Source organism: Bos mutus, chromosome 18 (assembly GCF_027580195.1).
Source record: "Bos mutus isolate GX-2022 chromosome 18, NWIPB_WYAK_1.1, whole genome shotgun sequence".
In the NCBI taxonomy this organism is placed as follows: Eukaryota; Metazoa; Chordata; class Mammalia; order Artiodactyla; family Bovidae; genus Bos; species Bos mutus.
Window position 1 is genome coordinate 27,081,169 of NC_091634.1, and position 19,334 is coordinate 27,100,502.

At 37.1% G+C, this 19,334-nt stretch overlaps 1 protein-coding gene across 2 annotated transcripts in view; it reads right to left on the bottom strand.

The window, feature by feature from the left end:
• The window catches only part of NFATC3 (nuclear factor of activated T cells 3), a 93,899-nt gene that overhangs the window by 53,575 nt on the left and 20,990 nt on the right, over nt 1–19,334 (bottom strand). For both annotated transcript variants that reach the window (XM_070388130.1, XM_070388131.1), the window contains exons 2-3: nt 7,963–9,097; nt 6,044–6,206 (exon numbers count right to left, since the gene is read on the bottom strand). In XM_070388130.1, the coding sequence (XP_070244231.1) occupies nt 6,044–6,206; nt 7,963–9,097 (1,298 nt within the window). The remainder of the gene's footprint in view (nt 1–6,043; nt 6,207–7,962; nt 9,098–19,334) is intronic.

Sequence of the window (19,334 nt, forward strand, 5' to 3'; positions counted from 1 at the left end):
ATCTAGTCTCCATCTCTACTAACAGTGTCACATATACAAATGGAATCACAATAATGTAACCATTTGAGACTGCAGTCTGGCTTGCTGCAGTCCATGGGGTTGGAGAAACTCAGACACAAATAAGTGACTAAACAACAACAAATACTTAACTGAGCATTTATTATGTTCTTTACATGCAACATTTCATTTGATCCCCCTTAACTCTTAACTAGGTGTATTATTATCCTCATTTTAAGAAAAAGGAACAGGAGGTAAGGTTCCATCCATAATTAACCTCTATCACATCACAGATTAATCTTATCTACAGAAAGTGTTAGTCACTTAGTCATGTCCGATTTTTTGCAACCCCACAGACTGTAGCCTCCCAGGCTTCTCTGTCCATGGGATTCCCCAGGCAAGAATACTAGAGTGGAAAGCCATTCCTTTATCCAGGGGATCTTCCTGACCCAGAGATTGAACCCAGGTCTCCCACACTGCAGGCGAATTCTTTACCATCTGAGCCACTAGGGAAGCCCCTTCTCTACAGAAAACTAACAATTCTACCAAGAAAACAAAAACTGCTGGAGATAATAAATGAATTCAACAAAGCAGCAGCACATAAAGTCAACACATGAAAATCAGCTGCATTTCTATACACAATCAACAACCTGAAAAGGAAATTACAAAAACAATTCCACTTACAATAGCACCAAAAAGAATAAAATACCCAGGAATAAACACAATGAAAACTATAAAACATTGCTGAAAAAAATTAAAGACATGAATAAATAGAAAAAATCCTATGCTCAAGAACTGGAACAATACTACCTAAAACAATCGACAGATTCAATGCAATCTGCATAAAAATCCCAAGTTATTTTTACAGAAATAGAAAAATCCATCCCAGAAGTCATATGGAATTTCAAGGGACTCTGAATAGCCAAAACAATTTTCAAAAACAAAGAACAAAGGTGAATACACCCACTCTTAGATTTCAAAATTTAATAAAAGCTACTGTAATCAAAACACTGTGGGACTAGCATAAAGGCAGACATCAAGACCAATGGGGTAGAATAGAGAGCCTAGAAATAGAACTCTTAGACATATGGTCAAATGATTTTTTTTCAGTTTTGTTTTTGGCCATGCCACACAGCTTGCAGAATCTTATCTCTCCAAACAAGGACTGAACCTGGGCCCCAGCAGTGAAAGAGCTGAGCCCTAACCACTGGATCACTAGGAATGATTTTTAACATTCAATGAGGAAAGAACTCTTTTCAACAAATAATGCTGAGAAAACTAGGTACCTACATGCAAAAGAATATAGATGGATCCATACCTAACACCATATACAAAAATTACCTCAAATTGAGAAAAGACCTAAATATTGTATGATTTAAACTATAAAATTCTTAGGGAATCTTTTTTTTTTCTTGGCTGCTGTCACATGGATCTGGGATCTTAGCTCCCTGGCCAGGGATGGAACCCGGGGCCCTGGCAATGGAAATACTAAGTCCTAGCCAATGGACTGCCAGGGAATTGCCCCTTCCCTTATTTGGGGGTAGGAAATTCATTTAAGCAAGTGTAAATAATTTTTCTCCTGGTAAGAGAAGTCAATTTCTTGACTTTCTATGATGACCTAATAAGTTCTATGATGACCTATAAGACCTTCTAGAACTAACACCATAAAAAGATGTCATTTTCATCATAAGGGACCGGGTGGCAAAAGTAGGAAGTCAAGAGATACCTGGAGTAACAGGCAAGTTTGGCCTTGGAGTACAAAATGAAGCAGGGCAAACGCTAACAGAGTTTTGCCAAGAGAACGCACTAGTCATAGCAAACATCCTCTTGCAACAACACAAGAGACGACTCTACACATGGACATCACCAGGTAGTCAATACCGAAATCAGAGTGATTATATTCTTTGTAGCAGAAGATGGAGAAGCTCTATACAGACATCAAATACAAGACCAGGAGCTGATGGTGGCTCACAACATGAACTCCTTATTGTAAAATTCAGACTTAAACTGAACAAACTAGGGAAAACCATCAGACCGTTCAGGTATGACCTAAATCAAATCCCTTATGATTATACAGTGGAAGTGACAAATAGACTCAAGGGATTAGATCTGATAGACAGAGTGCTTGAAGAACTATGGATGGAGGTTCATGACACTGTATAGGAGGCGGTGATCAAAACCATCCCCAAGAAAAAGAAATGCAAAAAGGCAAAATGGCTGTCTGAGAACTTTCAAATAGTTGAGAAGTGAAAGGCAAAGGCGAAAAGGAAAGATATACCCATCTGAATGCAGAGTTCTAAAGAAGAGCAAGAAGAAATAAGAAAGCCTTCCTAAGTGAACAATGCAAAAAAAAGAGAGGAAAACAATAGAATGGGCAAGACTAGAGATCTCTTCGAGAAAATTAGAGATACCAAGGGATATTTCATGCAAAGATGGGCACAATAAAAGACAGAAATGTGATGGACCTAAAAGAAGCAGAAGATATTAAGAAGAGGTGGTAAGAATACACATAAGAACTATGCAAAAAAGATCTTAATGATCTAGATAACTACGATGTGATCATTCACCTAGAGCCAGACATCCTGGAATGCAAAGTGAAGTGGGCCTTAGGAAGCATCACTACGAACAAAGCTAGTGGAGGTGATGAAATTCTAGTTGAGCTATTTCAAATCCTAATAGATGATGCTGTTAATGATGCATTCAGAATGCCAGCAAATATGGAAAACGCAGCAGTGGCCACAGGACTGGAAAAGCTGTTTTCATTCCAATCCCAAAGACAGACAATGCCAAAGAATGTTCAAGCTACCGCACAATTGCACTCATCTCACACGCTAGCAAAGTAATGCTCAAAATTCTCCAAGCCAGACTTCAACAGTATGTGAACCGAGAACTTCCAGATGTTCAAGCTAGATTTAAAAAAGGCAGAGGAACCAGAGATCAAACTGCCAACATCTGCTGGATCATAGAAAAAGCAAGAGAGTTCCAGAAAAACATCTACTTCTGCTTTATTGACCATGCCAAAGCCTTTGACTGTGTGGATCACAACAAACTGTGAAAAATTCTTCGAGAGATGGGAATACCAGACCACCTTACCTGCCACCTGAGAAATCTGTATGCAGGTCCAGAAGCAACAGTTAGACCTGGACATGGAATAACAGACTGGCTCCAAATTGGGAAAGGAGTACGTCAAAGCTGTATACTGTCACCTTGCTTTTTAACTTATATGCAGAGTACATTGTGCAAAATGCAGGGCAGGATGAAGCACAAGCTGGAATCAAGACTGCCAGGAGAAATATCAATAACCTCAGATACTCAGATGACACCACCCTTATGGCACAAAGTAAAGAGGAACTAAAGGGTCCTTTGATGAACGTAGAAAAGGAGAGTGAAAAAGCTGGCTTAAAATTCAACATTCAAAGAACAAAGATCACGGCGTCCAGTCCCATCACTTCATGGCAAATAGATGGAGAAATAATGGAAACAGTGACAGACTTTCTTTTCTTGGGCTCTAAAATCACTGCAGATGGTGACTGCAGCAATGAAATTAAAAGATGCTTGCTCCTTGGAAGGAAAGCTATCACCAACCTAGACAGCACAATAAAAAGCAGAGGCATTACTCTGCCAACAAAGGTCCCTCTAGTCAAAGCTATGGTTTTTCCAGTAGTCATGTATGGATATGAGAGTTGGACTATAAAGAAAGCTGAGCGCCGAAGAACTGATGCTTCTGAACTGTGGTGTTGTAGAAGACTCTTGAGAGTCCCTTGGACTGCAAGGAGATCCAACCGGTCCATCCTAAAGGAGATCGATCAGTCCTGGGTGTTCATTGGAAGGACTGATGCTGAAGCTGAAACTCCAATACTTTGGCCACCTGATGAGAAGAACTGATTTACTGGAAAAGACCTTGATGCTGGGAAAAACTGAAGGTAGGAGAAAGGGACAACAGAGGATGAGATGTTGGATATCATCACCGACTTGATGGACATGAGTTTGAGCAAGCTCTGGGAGTTGGTGATGGACAGGGAAGCCTGAAGTGCTGCAGTCCATGGGGTTACAAAGAGTCGGACACAACTGAGTGACCGAACTGAACTGAAGAAAAGTCAAAGACAGAAGAAATGGGGAATTTCCTGGTGGTCTAGTGGCTAAGACTTAGTGTTTTCACTGCCAGGGCCCTGGTTCAATCCCTAGTCAGCAAACTAAGACTCCAGAAGCTGCATGGTGTGGCTTAAAAAAAAAAAAAAAAAGATAAAAGAATGAACCAAAGAATCCTTCTCCTAAATGAAGCTCTCATTTAAGAGTAAACTAAAGTTCTAATAACAAATGGTAAAATTCCTACGTTGAGTTTTCCTGAGCTTTCTTTTTCTTTCAGTTTTACTGAGCTATAATTGGCATACAGTACTGAAATTTTAAGGTACACAGCATAATTGCTTGATTTACATATATTGCAAACTTACTACCATGATAAATTTCATTAACATCCACGACTTCTTACAGTTATATGGGGGGAGGGTGTTTCTCGTGATGAGAACTTTAGGATCTACTCTCCTAGCAACTCTCAAACATAGCATATAACAGGGTTAACTACAGTCACCATATTGTACATTACATCCCCACTACTAATGTTTTAACTGGAAGTTCGTATCTTTTGACTACCCTCATCCATTCCCCCTCTTCCAACCCCCTGCCTCTGGTAACCATAAATCTGATCTCTTTTTCTAGAACTGACATTTCTTCTTGCAAGTCATTTTAAAACCCACCTAAAATGTAAAGGTTTGTTTGTCAAGAACTATAAATCATGTTTAGATAATGAAAATAAATCATAAAATATGGATAGTATAGGAAATGATCAGCTATAAACTGTTTTTGCTTAATTAATTTCTCCACTATAATACACAATGCCGTAAGACAAGCACTAAGAGAAAAAAATAAGTGACAACATATTACAACATTGCCGTTCTGATGTTTGAGTATATAAAAGCAACAAATAATTTCATATATGAAAGAATCCAGGGAATAAAGAATCCAAAGCCCTCCTTAAACATTTAAACAAAAAAAAAGCACTTTAAAAAGAAATAAAAAAGAATTAGTACTAGAACTAAGCTAAACAATAGGAGTGGTGGGACATGAGGCAGAGAGATGACTACAGATTTGAAAAGATTAATTAATATAAGCAGCAAAATTCAGGAGGTAGATGGCAATGCAGGGGGAAGAAGTTTAAGAGAGACAATTACCTCATTTTTCAGAGTAGGGAGCAATTTGTAACATTTAAATCTAAGACAAAAATTTAATTTCTCAATAATTTATTTAACTTCTTTAGCCTTAAGAAAGACTGTTCAGTATCTCTTAAAGTGAAGAACAATATCCAGAATTTAGCAGTTCATATAGTTTTAGTTCATTTTTTTTAATGTTTCATTCAAGTAAAATTAAAGTTAATATTCAACTCTTAAAACTTACATATTGTATTTTATACACTCAGATATAATTTTAATAATTTCACTTTAGTTTTATTTTCTAATAAATTAATTTAATTACAAAGATGTTCAATATATAGTCCTATCCTTTTAAAAAAAATCCATTCATTTTTCTAGTCAGCCATCTACTCTTCCACTAAACATACAGAGAATTACCTGGATTGTTAATCAAATGCCAACGACTGCTTATTTCTGAAGGATTTAGACTTTAGGTAATTCATTGCTTTATTCTTTTTACTTTTCTGTATTATTTGGACCTTAAACAAACATGCATTGTACTTATAAACATAAACAGTCTTTTCTTTTAGTCAGAAAAACAATTATTTAACCATTATGATCTTTCCCTAGAGGTTTACTAGCTGAAGAGTCAGTCCAGTAAGAATATCTTTTAGCCTAGCCAAAAAAAAAAAAAACCCATAATGCAGAAGTGCAACTGTATCAACAAGGACACAAAACCTCAATGGAAGCTTTTCAGGTTTGAAAATTTTCTCTCTTCAGGCTCAGCAGTACCTGACTGAATGGACCCTACCAACAACAGATATATGGTATCTGCAAAACACACCCCTAAAATCTCATACCTTCACCACAGGATGTCCCCCAGTAGATGCTTTTACTGCTCCTCGGCTACCTTCAGTTTCATAATGGGCTCGGTGATGAGTTTTAGGTTGCACTTCTATTTTCAGTTCACATTGTCCAAAATGAGTTGGTAAAGGCCAGTCTAGTGGAGGTAATGAAGATGTGCTATAAACAAAACACACAAAGACCCATTTCACCATGCTATTATTGCCAGCCAAGCAGTGATTCAAATTATTTCTTTGAATATTATTTCTTTGAAGGCACCAACATTTCTTCCTATGATCTTTGAAGTAAAGTATTTAAAAAATAAAATTTAAAGAAAAAGAAAAAAACCCACAAAACTTCACTTAATAAGTTGTAACCTGTATACAGAGGGCGTTTTAGAAATAATTAACCTGATAATAAAATCAATTTTATTTATTTTTGGTTTCTATTTTTTTTTTAAAAAGGACAAATTCTAATATTTCATTTAAAAATAAAAAATTCCATAAAACTATAACTATTTCTCAACTATGTGTATAACCACAAAAACAATCAAAACAATTTTTAAATAGCTTAAAGGGGACAGGTTCATTTAGATATGTTAACAATGAAAATATGGAATTAGAAAAGAAACAACTTCTAAGTCTACAGGTATACTAATGGACCCAAAGCTAGAATGATTTGTATTAAAAAGTAATATCTTCTATTTAAAAAAATCTTAATAATTGGTGAAATGAGACTTTAAATGTCTTTTCTACCTTTGAATGCTACCATGCCTAGAGTAAATTTCTAAGTTATTTCATTGTTTCCCTTAATATCCTTGGCCTAGCATTACCAGCTACTCTGAAGCTCAAAGGTAGTAATTTTTATTAGTCTGAAACAACAACTCAACTTCATCAACTCTCAGCAAGTTTCTGCACTTGTTTAAGCAAATCCCTAAAAAGATTAAGATAATTTTCATAAGCAAAGTGATGGGTTCAAAGGAGTCTTCAATAGCATAATTCCACATTATAATTTTCTAAATATCTAGATTCAGAAATAAACATTTGTACCAATAACAAAGCATTTTTTAAAAAAGTAAACAGACCCACCTTTAACACATGATAACTTATCTTCCCTAATCAATTAGATTAGATTGATTCTAAAAATGGCACTGTGATAACTGATAAGCCATTTAGAAAACAGTCATTACAACAGTCTTCAGTCCTTAGCTGGATTCAAGATTCGAAAAAATATATATATGTACAAATACAAACAGTATTTATGTTACATACATATATTATAAAAATTATACATAAAAATTAGAAACGTGAAAGTTAGATTTTCTCTTTATTTGTAGTTATTTTAGAGTGGGATAGGCTTTCAAATATAACATAAAATCTAAAAGCTGTGAAGGAAAAGACAAATTTGAATATATAAAATTTAAAAATTCCTCTAAACCAACAATAAAAATCACACACTTATATGAAGTCTAAAAACAAATTATGGAAAAAACCACTTGTCACAATATAAAAAAGGCAAATTTCACTTGTATGTTATTGAGTTCTTAAAAATATAAAAATTCAAAAATATATATATAACCTTATCCCTAAGTGGGAATAATTAGTAATTTAATTTATACTATTATCTTTTATAACAAGCTTTTGTGGATAAGAAAATTCATTCTGAAAAAAGAAAATTCATTCTAGGGCTTCTAATGCAATTTGTTATTCTTTATAATTCATTATACACTTTTAAAATGATAACTTTAACCTATTTAAAGACACTTTTAAGACTACAAAGAAAATAAATGTGGTCTTTTAAGTTGTCTGGAAGAAACTAAAGAACAAAAAGGAGAAGGAAAGATGGTCAAATTATTCTACATAGATAATGTAGTAATTACATGCCACCAATAAACATAAACATGAAAAATGACCATTAGTCATTTCCATCAACTCACCGAAATATAGGGGTGTGACCAGGCTTTGGTTTGCTCCAGGTAAAGGGTGAAGGAACTGAAAGAAATTGGTCACCAGATGAATCTTTCTTTAAAGGATACTGAGATCCAAGGCCATCATCTACTGAAGTTTCCCGTGATGGTGAAAGATTCCCTTGGTCATCTGAACAGAGTTCTAATTTTCCTGGTAGTATGAGAGCTTGATCTTCAGAAGTCTTCCTTGTTTTCAGAGGAATATCAGTTTCTGCACAGTACTGAAATGGAAAAATCGCAGGGCCAAGGCCTGATCCACCCTGGACAGAAGCATTGAGCCAGGTATCTTCTGTTACACTTCCCCTGGGGGAGTGACCAGGAGAAGGAACAGGCGAATGATGCGGTGAAAGGGACCCAGGGTAACAAACCTCAGCACTAGAGTGCCGCCGTTTCCCACAAGGGGAAGTAGGCCTTGATGAGGGTCCTGAGGCTGGCCTGGGGCTCAGCCAATTCTCATCAGTGATACTAGATCTAGGAGAGTGGCAAGGAGATTGCCTAGGTGACAAGGAATGTCCAAGTCCATACTGTTGATGCCAGGACTCTTCTCCAGGGCAGCCTCCTGGAGAGCCACCAGGAGAAGTCAGAGGGGATCCGAGAGTAAATCGGGCAGCAGCTTCATTCAACTCCGAATCCACATCATCATAAATATGTGAAAGAGATTCACAAGAAGACGCATCTGAGAACCAGCTCCTAGAAGAGATGCTACTGGCAGGACTAGGACTAAGGGAAGATTCCCGGTAGGATGGCTCAAGAGGAAGATAGAGATGATCTCTAGAAGGCCTTTCCAAATATTCCCTTTCTGGGTCATTTATGTGTAGGTCATCTTCATGAGCATCAATTTCTTGATGACAGTTAGGAGAGATGGATGTAATTTGAATACTTGGGCACTCAAAGGGTTTGGGACCACTTAATGGGCTGTATTTAGATTCAGGAATTTCACAAGTTCCTTCATAGTTTTTGTGACCTTGGAGCTGAAACGATGGTGACAAAACAGAAGAGTGAGACGGTAATCCATGATGTGGTAAGCAAAGTGGTGAGTTTAAAGTAGATGGAGGTGGATCTACATTAAAGATGTAAATGGATGCACAATCATCTGGCTCAAGATCTATGGGGGTTGGGGGGAGCAAAAAAGAAAAATAATTAACAAAACAAGAAATTAGAATTTTAGATGTATAAATTACTAGATGAGAACGTAAATAATAATAATCTTGAGAGAAGAGAGTGGAACAAAAAATGTACATCATTAGCTCCACTAAAGAGTGGCGTGTCTGTGTGTTTTAATGTATCTGTGGATACATGCAATTATCATTTTTTATGCAATTTTTTCTTTTTCTTTATTTCCACATTTTTCTAAAATTGAGAATCTGAAAATAAATGCTTTTATAAAAATAATCACATCCATAATTCTAAAAAAACATCCACAAAACTATATAAGGATACGATCATATAAATTCAGCCTCATCTGGAATCAGCAGGTTAAGATGAAGTAAATAAAGGATAAAGCAGAGTTTTTGAAAAGTTTTTAATTTTAAGTATACACACTAGTTTATTAATGGAAAGGATGTGTTATTGTTGTTTACTTGCCAAGTCGTGTCTGACTCCTTGTGACCCCTTGGACTGCAACACACCAGGCTTCCCTGTCTTTCACTATTTTCTGGAGTTTACTCAAATTCATGTCTATTGAATAGGTAATGCTATCTAACCATCTCATCCTCTGCCACCCTCTTCTCCTTTTGCCTACAATCTTTTCCTGCATTAGGTTCTTTTCCAGTGGGTCAGCTCTGGGTATCAGGTGGCCAAAGTACTGGAGCTTCAGCTTCACCGTGAGCCCTTTCAATGAATATTCAAGGTTGATTTCCTCTAGGATTGACTGGTTTAATCTCCTTGCAGACCATGGGACTCTCAAGAGTCTTCTCAAGCACTACAGTTTGCAAGCATCAATTCTTTGGCGCTCAGCCTTTCTTATGGTCTAACTCTCACATCCATACATGACTACTGGAAAAACCAGTAGCTTTAACTATATGGACCTTTGCTGGCAAAGCAATGTCTTCCCTTTTTTAATACGATATCTAGGTTTGTCATAGCTTTCCAAGGAGCAAGCGTCTTTTAATTTCATGACTGCAGTCACCGTCCACAGTGATTTTGGAGCCCACAAGAATAAAATCTGTCACTGCCTCCACTTTTGCCCTTCTATTTACCATGAAGTGATGGGACCGCATGCCACGATCTCAGTTTTTTGATTGCTGAGTTTTAACTCAACTTTTTCACTCTCCTCTTTCACCTTCATCAACAGGCTCTTTAGTTCCTCTTTGCTTTCTGCCATTAGAGTGGTATAATCTACATATCTGAGGTTTTTGACACTTTTCCCAGCATTCCTGATTCCAGCTTGTGATTTATCCAGCCTGGCATTTCGTATGATGTATTTTGCATGTAAGTTAAATAAGCAGGGTGATAATATACAGCCTTGACATATTCCTTTCCCAATGTCAAACCAGTCAGCTGTCCCATGTAAGGTTCTAACTGCTGCTTCTGGACCCACATACAGGTTTCTCAGGAGACTGGTAAGGTAGTCTGGTGTTTCCATCTCGTCAAGAATATTCCACAGTTTGTTGTGATCCACACAGTCAAAGGCTTTCTTGTAGTCAATGAAGCAGACATTTTTCTGGAATTCCCTTGCTTTCTCTATAATCCAATGAATGTCGGCAATTTGCAACACTGGAGGGACAGAAGAATCAGTTTCTTCAATCAAGATGTTCTTTTTAAATTTAGTGTAATTTAGGGACTTCCCTGGAGGTCCAGGGTTAAAACTTCATACTTCCAATGCAGGCAGGGAGTATGCGTTCGATCTCTGGTTGGCTGTATGGTGTGGACAATAAATAAAGTTTTTTTTTAATTTAGTGCTATTTAGGATTGAAATGATTCTGTATAAAATATGATGTCTGCAGGCTGCAAAGGATGGAAAACTGAACTCAAAAACAGCTGAAGGGGAGGTGATATTTATCATTCAGCAATAACACAAGATCCAAAGGTAGAACAGCTCCAGTATTGGTTATTTCTTCAGTTCAACAACAGTTTCTTTCCATATTCCCATTTTGCCAGTCCTAACTTTGTCGTATTCACTTTTCAATCATATATGTGTATTTTGCCCTAAGGCCAAAAGTAATGTGATCATTCAGTTAAATATTTCTTGAGTAGGTACTATATAGCAGACATGTTGTAGACACTGAAAACATATGAATAAACAAAACAAAGTCCCCATCCTCTTAGAACTTACATTCTAGTAAAATGTCAGATGGCTATATTTGCTATAAGGAAAAATAAAAAAGAGTAAGGAGAATGGAGTAAGTAGGAGGGGAAGTTAATTTGGATAGGTTAGGAGATTGACAAAAACAAAAATTTTAAGTATTACTAAGTAGGGGGAAACAGTCTAAGGAAGGAACCTATTTTACAGAGTACTGGGATGGCCTTTCTGAGAAGACAGCACAAGAACCAGCAAGCAAAGAAAAGGGAGGTGATGGTGGAGAGGCATGGGTATACAAGCTTCAACACCAGGGCAGCTCCAACACTGTGGGACAGCACCAGCAAACAGTGAGTCAGATAAGACCTTGGCTTCTCTGAAGAAATGAAAGGCCCAACTATGCTAGAGCTAGCTAACAGCTGAAAGGGGAAAACTGAAGGAGGCAAAACCTAGAAGGATCATGGTAAAGAGTTTAAATATTATTCTAAGGACAATATAAACCAGCAAAGTTTTAAAAAGGGAATGACACGATCTCTACTATATTTGAGGATAATTTCATTCCTAGTTACTACAGTAAACCTAGGATTGACCAGAACACGAGGGTTTCATTTTTTTGGATCAAGAGTTTAAAATGGCAGATTAAAAAAACTCACCCCTGTAGTTGAACAAAAATGGGACTATACTTAATGCTAATAAACTATATACTTATAAACGGCTAAGATGGTAGATTTTATGCTATGTATAGTTTACTAAAATTTAAAAAACAAAAATACAAAAACTGCTGGTACCCTAGTTCAAAGCAAGATAGCAGCACCCAACTATACAAAGTCACTGACTTCTTTACTACCATACTCTCATAGTTAAAACCCAGTTTTACTTAGAAATGTACTTAATAAAGTAGCAAAAATTATCAATATATTAAACTTGAAGCCTTTGAGTGGGAAAAAAAAAGGGTGGGTGAAAAGAGAATAAAGTTACCCTTGGAAGATATAGGTTCATTCAAATGTAATTATTGTACCAGTGCCATTTTGTGTAGAATAATGCTGAAATTCACACCCTTCACACAAATAAATTGCAGATGAAGAGATACATTTTATATCAGAATGATGTCTTAAAGCACTGTTGAGATTTGCATACAAAATTTCGGGGAGTGCTGTTTTATCTTTTTCCCTAAGTGTCACCAAAGCCCACATTCTGGAAATGATGAGTGGCCACTACAATCTCCCTATGATAAATAGTCCTACATCTAGATTTCCAACTCTAGAATTCTCAGATTCATGGTGCTTCAGAAATTTGACCATCTCAAGACTTATTTGCTCCCTTCAGCCACCAGGGGGCCCCAGGCAAGCATGCAGTAATCTAGGCAACACAGGTTGCCTACCAATGTATTTAAACTGTAAAGCAGGTACTGGCAGAATACAGCGCACAGGCCAAACCTCGCCTACCACCTGTTTCTGCATGGGCTACAAGCTAAGAATGGCTTTCAAATGGTAAGAAGAAAATAAAAATAATACTGTTTAATGATACAAAATAATATGAAATTCAAATTCTGGTATCCACAAATAAAGTTTTATTGGAATATAACCATGCTCGTTCACTTCTGTACAGCCTGTGGTTAATCTCACAGAACAACGGTAGAGCTGAGGAGCTGTGAGAGATGTTTCCCACTGTTACTTGGTGCACTAACAAACTGCAGTGACAAACTGGACAGCATTCTGAGTGCAATGCATACTGATGTAACACTGCAACATTTTTAAAAACTTACCAGTGCAAGGACTTCCTGGTGGTCCAATGGTTAAGAAACCACCTTGCAATGCAGGGGATACAGGTTTGATACCTGGTGAGGGAACTGAGATCCCACCTGCTGCAGAGCGACTAAGCATGAACATGTCACAACTACTGAGCCTGAGCTCTCTGGAGCCTGTGCACCACAACTAGAGAGTCAGCGCCCCATAACGAAAGATCCTGCATGTCACAACTAAGACCCAACACAGCCAAATAAATAAATACTAAAAAAAAAAAAAAAAATTCAGGCAGGCGATGGGACGTAAAAAAGAAACAAAAAACTTGTCAGTGCATAGATATCACTAAAAAGAGGAAAGACAAGAGTGGACTTCAAATGGAATGTCATGCTTCTAAGGCACAATGGAGTGTGGGCTATCTTCTTATCAAATTAGAGGGCAAAGCATTATGTTTATTGTGCAACAACATTATGGCTGTGCTGTAAGAATACCTTATACATCAGCATTACCAGTAAGCATTCATCACAAATCCCCTACTACTACTACTACTACTACTACTACTTACTACTTACTACTAAGTCGCTTCAGTCGTGTCGGACTCTGTGCGATCCCATGGACTGCAGCCTACCAGGCTCCTCCATCCATGGGATTCTTCAGGCAAGAACACTGGAGTGGGTTGCCATTTCCTTCTCCACACAATACCCACAACTTACAGGAAAACAAAAGAAAAAAAATCAGAAAAAAACAATATCTTATCACAGCAAGATTTTTTCACAAGAAGAAAAGGTTAAAATGAGGCTGTAACCAAAGAAAGTTTCTGAATGGTTCACTTGTCAGGTAGGCAAAGAAAGCCATTTACTAATGGTGAAACTTAAACTGTGTCTGATTGCTGTGACTGAAGAAATGTCAGAGAAAATAAACTGGTAAAGACCATCAGCAAGAATGACTGAAAGACTGAAAACACTGGTAGCAACAAGAAGCAATTACAAAACAAGGCAAAAAGTCTCAAGGTTTTCCTTGGCTCCTGATGTGTAACCAAATTTTACTGATTCTACTTATTTATTATTTACTTGAAGACTCAATGCAGAGTGTACTGAAGAATTATTAGCCTCCTATGAATAGTTTGCATAAGCTTCCCAGGTGGCTCAGTGGTAAAGAATCTGCCTGCCAATGCAAGGAGATGCTGGAGACACAGTTTATGTTCCCTGGGTCAGGAAGATCCCTTGGAGAAGCAAATGGCAACCCACGCCAGTATTCTTGCCTGCGAAGTCCCATGGACACAGGAGCCTAGTGGGCTACATACAGTCCATGGGGTCGCAAAGAGTTGGATACAACTTAGTGACTGAACACGCATGCATGAACAGTTTGCATGGAACAACTTCAAGCAACAATGTTTTCAAAATTGAGAAAATAGTTTAGTACCACCTAAGTGGACTCTGTTAGGATGTTATTATAACTGGTACTGGTAGAAATATATGTGAGAATACTATGATAACAAGAATACTATGAACAACTGCACACCAGCAACTTAGGCAATAGACAACAAACAGGCAAATTCTTACAAGCACACAAATTACCGAAAGTGACTTGGAAGAAACAAAAATTCTCAAGAGGCTGATATCAAGTAAACAGACTGAATCACTAGCAAAAAAATTTCCCAACAAAAGAAGTCCAAGACAACGTGGTTTCATTGGTAAACTCTACCAAACATTTAGAGGAGAGTTAACAGCAATCCTTTTCAAACTCTTCCAAAACATAGACGAGTAGATATCACTTCCTAAACATTCTATGAGGCCAGTTTTACCCCGATGCCAAAGCAGGACAAAAATACCACAAGAAAACTACAGGCCAATATCCCTTATAAATATAGAAGGAAAAATTCTCAACAAAATACTAAACAAATCCCACACCACATTAAAAGGATCAAGTGGAATTTATCCCAAGAACGTAAGGATAGTTCAACATACAAAATTCACTTGCCTCATTACCAGAATGAAAACAAAAACAAAACAAACACATGATCATCTGAATTGACACAGAAAATACATGTGACAGATTTCAATACCCAATCATGATGGCAGGGGAGGGGAGGGATATTCAGCAAACTAAGAACAGAAAGAAAGTCCTTAAAATGAACAGCGGTGTTTACAAAAAACCCACAGGTAGTAGTATCATACTTAACAGTGAAAAACTGGAGGCTTTCTCCCCCAAATCAGGAACAAGACAAAGGCACCAGCTTTCACCACTGCTATTCAACATTGTACTGGAAGTCCTAGTCAGCAATTAGACAATGAAAGAAAACAGAAAGCGTCCAATTTGGAAAGGAAGAAGTAAAACTATCTCTATTTGCCAATGACATGATTCTATATATAGAAACTCTCATAGAATCCACAAAACACAACTAAAGCTAATAAACAAATTCAGGGAAGTTGCCGGTTAAAGTATCAACACCTACAATTCAGCTGTGCTTCTATATGTTGCAAAGAACAATCCAAAAAGGAAATTAAGAGAATTCTATGTACAACAACCTCCAAAATATAATATTTAGGAATAAATTTAACTAAAGAGGTGATACTTGCACACTAAAAACAACAAAATATTGCTGAAAGAAATGAAGGAAAACCTAAATAAATGGTAAGAGACTTCCTTGTTCATGAACTAGAAGACTTTACTGTTGTTAACACTGCAATACTTCACAAAGAAACCTACAGAGTCAACGCAATCTCTACCAAAATTTCAGTGGCTTTTTCTGCAGAAATGGAAAAACCAATCCTCAAATTTATATGAAACTGAAAGAGGCCTAGATCAGCCAAAATAATATTGAAAATGAAAATCAAAGCAGAACTCACACCTCACAATTCAAAACTTACTACAAACAGTGCACAAAGAAAGACGTACAAACTAATGGAACAAACAGAACTGGGAGTGGTATATGGAATACAGTTCCCTGTGTTATACAGTAGGTCCTTGTTTATTTTTTTATATAGTAGTGTCTGTCTGTTAATCCCAAACTCCTAACATATCCCTCCCCACTCCTTCCCCTTTGGTAACCATAAATTTGTTTTCATGTCTGTGAGTCTATTTTGGAAATAAGTTGATTTCTCTGATTTTTTTTAGATTCTACATATAAGTGATATCATATTATACTTTGTGTCTGACTTAGTTCATTTTATATGATAATCTCTAGGTCCATTCATGTTGCTGCAAATGGCATTATTTCATTCTTTTTTATAGCTGAGTAACATTCCATTGTTTAAACATACTGCATCTTCTTTATCCACACATCTATTGATGGACATTTCCATTGCTTCCATGTCTTGACTATTGTAAATAGAGCTACTGTGAACATAGGGGTGCATATACCTTTTTGAATGTGAGCTTCTGTCTTTTCTGGATATATGTCCAGTAGTCGGATTGCTAGATCATATGGTAACTCTATTTTTAGTTTTTTAAAGAATCTCCATACTGTTCTCCATAGCGGCTGCACCAATCTACATTCCCACAAACAGTATAGTATGCTTCCCTTTTTCCCATACCATTTTCAGTATTTGTTATCTGTAGACTTTTTGATGATGGCCATTCTAACTGGTGTGAAATGATATCTCACTATAATTTTGATTTGCATTTTTCTAATAATTAGCAATGTTGAGAATCTGACCAAATGAATTTTTAAATTTTTATTTGTTTATTTTTGGCTGTACTGGGTCTTCATTGCTGCATGTGAGCTATCTCTAGTTGTGGCAAGTAGGGGCTACTCTCTAATTGCAGTGTGCAGGCTTCTCACTGCAGTGGCTTCTCCTGTTGTAGAACATGGCCTCTAGGGTGAGTGGGCCTCCATAGTTATGGCATGAGGGCTTAGTTGTCCCACAGCTTGTCGAATCTTCCCAGGTCAGGGATTGAACCTGTGTCCCCTGCATTGGAAGGAAGCTACTTAACCACTGGACCACCAGAAGTTCTGGCCAATTAATTTTTGACAAGGCTGCTAAGACAATTCAATGGTGAAAGAATAGCCCCTTCAACAAATGGTGCTGGGACAACTAAATAACCACATACAAAAGAATGAAGTTGAACCCCACCTCACATCATACACAAAAATTAACTCAAAATGGATCAATGACCTAACTGTAACAGCTAAACCCATTAAACTCTTAGAAGAAAACACAGGTGCATACTTTCATGATCTCAGATTTGGCATGGATTCTTAGATTTGACACTCAAAGCATGAACAACAAAAGAAAAACTAGAAGAAATGGATTTCACATTTCATAAAAATTAAAAACTTTTGTTCTTCAAAAGATACTATCAATAAAGTGAAGAAAATCCAGAGTATGGAAGAAAATATCTGCAAATCATATATCTAATAAGGGTTTGGTATTCAGAAAACATAAAGAACTCTTTACAACTCAACAACCAAAAGACAACCAATTTTTTAAAAGGGCAAAGGACCTGAACAGACATTTCTCCAAATAAGATACAAAAATTGTCAGCAAGCATGTGAAAAGATGTTCAATATCACTGGTCAGTAAGAAATGCAAATGAAAACCACGATACCACTTTAGACCCACTAGAATGGTTTTAATTTTAAAAGAAAAGACAAACAAAAAAACCCTAGAAAATAATAAGTGTTGTACTGGTGAGGATGTGGAAAAATAGGAATCATTATACGTTAATGGTGGCCAAGTAAAATGGTGCAGAGGCTATGGAAAACAATCTGACATTCAGATTGCTTCAAAAAGGTAAACATAAAATTACCACAGGATCCAACAATTCTATCTCTAGGTATATACCCTAGAGAACGCAAACATACGTCTTGAAAGAAGCTTATACACAAATATTTTTAGCAACATTACTCATAACAGTCGCTAAGTTGTATCTGACTCTTCTCGACCCCCATGGACTGCAGCACACCAGGCTCCTCTGTCCTCCACTATCTCCCAGAGTTTGCTCAAATTCATGTCCACTGAGAAGATGAGGCTAACCATCTCATCCTCTGCCACCCCTTTCTCCTTTTGCCTTCAATCTTTCCCACTGTAATGAAAAAAGCTGCCAACATTCATTGGATCATGGAGAAAGCAAGCAAATTCCAGAAAAACATCTACTTCTGCTCCACTGACTACAGTAAAGCCTTTGACAGTGTGGATCACAACAAACTGTGGAAAATTCTTAAGGAGATGGGAATACCAGGTCACCTTACTGGTCCCCTGAGAAACCTGTATGTGGGTCTAGAAGCAACAGTTACAACTGGACATGGAACAACTAACTGGATCAGTAAATGAATAGGGCAGCAAATTATGGTGGACACATACAATGGAATACTATTCAACCATAAAAAGAGGCAAAATATTAACAGATGCTGCAACCTGGATGAACCTGAGAAACATACCAAGGAAAAAAAGCCAGACTAAAAAGGTCACATATTGTATGATGCCTTTTATATGATAGTTTCAGAATACGCAAAAGCAGATTACAGGTTACTGAGGTTGGGGGAGGAGAGGAAATGGGGAGTGATTACTTAATGGTATGGGGTGTTTTCAAGAGGTGATGAAAAAGTTTTGAAACTAGAGAACTGATAGTTGCACAACACTGTGAATACACCAAACACACTTGACTGTAATCTTCAAAATGTTTAATTGTGTGTTATATAAATTTACCTCAATAAAAAAAAAAACAAAAACAAATCGAAAGAACTTTCACACAGAGAACTGAAAACATACATTCACCCATTCCTTACTGAAACTCCATTAAATGACAGTAAAAGAATTTTTTTAAGGGTGTAAACTCACAAGAAAAACAACAACAAAACAGGACATGAAACCATGGCAACAAAACTTTTAGAAGCTGGAATGCAGGACACATGGTAACTGATTTAGCACCTGAAAAAGCTAAATCTTAAGCCAACGACAGGGAAAAGAAAACTTATTTCCAATAAAGAAATCCAAACACTCAGGAAATACACTACCAGGTACTTTTGGAAGTAGACACGAAGGCAAAGTTGAAAACAAGATTGACACAAAGTTTACTTATTTAGTGAGTCACTAATCACCTCCCCAGTTTCACATACCTCCTAACTCTGCACTACTGGACGACTGTCCCTCTAGGCAGAAGGCTAGAGATTTTCTGAAGAAGTAAAACAAGATAACTGAGAGCCAATAACCAAAAACAGAGTGAGGAACTAAAAAGTCTCTCTAAAAACGTGTATATTGAAACCCCCAGGACTTTTTCTTCCCTTGTCATAGTACAATGGACTTATACTCTGCAAGCAACACACTGACCGCACAGCTGACCTAGCAAAAACCCTATAATGAGGCCTGCAGTTAGCAAGTGCCACTTGTGATCATGCAACTGCCATTACGATTTTGGTG